We start from the raw sequence: 2,017 nt of genomic DNA, 5'->3' as shown, positions 1-2,017 counted from the left end.
AGAAACTATATTTCCATAGCTTTTTACTTAATATTGAGGCAACATTAGTTGCTCATATCAAAGAATGAGAGTATAATTGAAATTCAAGGAGCTAAAACACCCTCAGTAGCCCCTTCATTGTTACCAATAACAAGTACCTGACCGACCCCATGTCACAAGGATTCTCCTTGGAGGGACAGAGATGAGGTTTTGTGGGGTTCAGGATCAGTAGCATTTTGGTGGTAAAATAATTTTTAAAAACCCTGACTTTGAGGTCTGTTGTACCTATAGGACTTTCCTTTGATAGATGGAGAGCCTTCTTTGGGGTTTGTACCAATGAACATAAACATGTGGCCAATTGTAAGTTGAAGGACTGTTTGAGGGAAGGAGGCATGGATATCTCTACCCTCTCTATAGCCTGTGCCTGGTCTGGATCTCCCAGCAGGACCAATTGACCATGGAGAGAGGAAACCGCACAAGTGCCTCTGAGTTCATCCTCCTACAGCTCACCAGCCGGCCCAAGAGCCAGAAGCTGATCTCCAGGCCCTTCCTGGTCATGTACTTCATTGAGGAAGCAGGGAACTTGCTCATCATCCTGCCATTGGCTCAGAATCCTGCCTCCACATGCCCATGTACTTCTTCCTTAGCAACCTCTTCCTGGTGGATTTCTGCTTCATCTCTGCCATAGTACCCAAGATGCTTGTGAACACCCAGATGTGGACTCAGTCTGTTTCCTGTGCGGTTGTCTAACACAGATCTGCTTTTGCATTTTGCTTGCCAACATGGACAACTTCCTCTTGACGGCAATGGCTTATGACCGCTTTGTGGTCATCTGCCACCCCCTGCACTACTCCATTGTGATGAGTCTGCAAATCTGTACCCTGATGCTAGGAAGGTCCTGGCTCATTTCCAACTTCCACTTCCAACTACATACCCTCCTCATGGCTTGGCTGGGGTTCTGCGCCAGCAACAGCTTCTTTTGTGACCCTCCCTCCCCTGCTCCAGCTCTCCTGTTCCAACACCCAACTCAACCAGCTCATGATTCTGCTAGTGGGGGGCTTGATCATCCTTATCCCCTTCCCTGGAATTCTTGTCTCCTACATCCACATTGTATCTGCTGTGTTCAAGGTCCCATCTGCCTGGGGCAAACAAAAGATCTTTTCCATCTGTGGCTCCTATCTCACTGTAGCTATTCTCTTCTATGGGACCATCACAGGGGCCTACATGAATCCCTCATCTTCCCATTCAGCTGACAAGGATTCGCTGGCTTCAGTGATGTGTATAGTGATCACCCCCATGCTGAACCCCTTTATCTACTGCCTGAGAAACAAGGACATGAAGAGAGCTCTAAGGAAACTGTTCAGTGTGAAGACTTTATCCTGTGGGCTGTAACAGCAGATTTCCCCTTCAGAGTCTCTGTGCTGGGAAGAGGAGGACGAATCCCAGGGACAGGCTGCACACACAGAGAGCAGGAGGAACACAGACCTCATTATCCTGGGTTGTCACCATGGTCATGGCTCCCTAAGTAATTTGCAAGTCCAAAATTCCTTGGCCCCTGCATGGATAAATTCTCCTCTAAAGACAGAACCACATAAACATATGCAAATTAGCTTTATCCACAGACCTTCTGGAGAGGGCTGAAAAGGCCATACACTCCATATGAAAAAGTTCAATTCATAGAAGTCTGTGACCTGTGCTGATGCCTTTGCCAAAGGGATGCCCCCTGAAAGCCCCTGTTCACCCTCACATTCCTCAAATCCTTAACTCTTATGCATCCTAATTTCCAAACTCCTCCACTCCACCTCCACTTCTTAGACAACATCCCCACATTCTGGGTTGAACCCAGCTCTGGGCACAGATTGATCATTCTCCCCGAAACTGCCCCACTCTTGGCCATGGACCCTGCTAGATGGAGTTCCATAGCTATAGACACTTATATCAGGAATGCCTGTAGTGACAGTCTCATCTGAGCACCCAAGCAGACCCCACACTGTCTCCATTGTTTTCCCTTTTTCCTTAGGAAAGAAAGGTCTTCCAT

At 47.6% G+C, this 2,017-nt stretch overlaps 1 protein-coding gene across 1 annotated transcript; it reads left to right on the top strand.

Annotated features, from left to right (window-relative positions):
* The first annotated feature begins 368 nt into the window (after nucleotides 1-368).
* On the top strand, nucleotides 369-1,499 carry LOC118499240 (olfactory receptor 1F12-like). The gene is given in 4 exon segments (XM_036019896.1): nucleotides 369-572; nucleotides 575-715; nucleotides 718-965; nucleotides 967-1,499. Coding segments are annotated over 4 exon segments (930 nt in total). The 5' UTR covers nucleotides 369-436; the 3' UTR covers nucleotides 1,372-1,499.
* Nucleotides 1,500-2,017: the final 518 nt, after the last annotated feature.

The sequence above is a fragment of the Phyllostomus discolor genome, chromosome 3, assembly GCF_004126475.2.
Source record: "Phyllostomus discolor isolate MPI-MPIP mPhyDis1 chromosome 3, mPhyDis1.pri.v3, whole genome shotgun sequence".
In the NCBI taxonomy this organism is placed as follows: Eukaryota; Metazoa; Chordata; class Mammalia; order Chiroptera; family Phyllostomidae; genus Phyllostomus; species Phyllostomus discolor.
The sequence above is the reverse complement of the archived record's forward strand: the minus strand, read 5'-3'. Positions and strand labels throughout refer to the sequence as shown.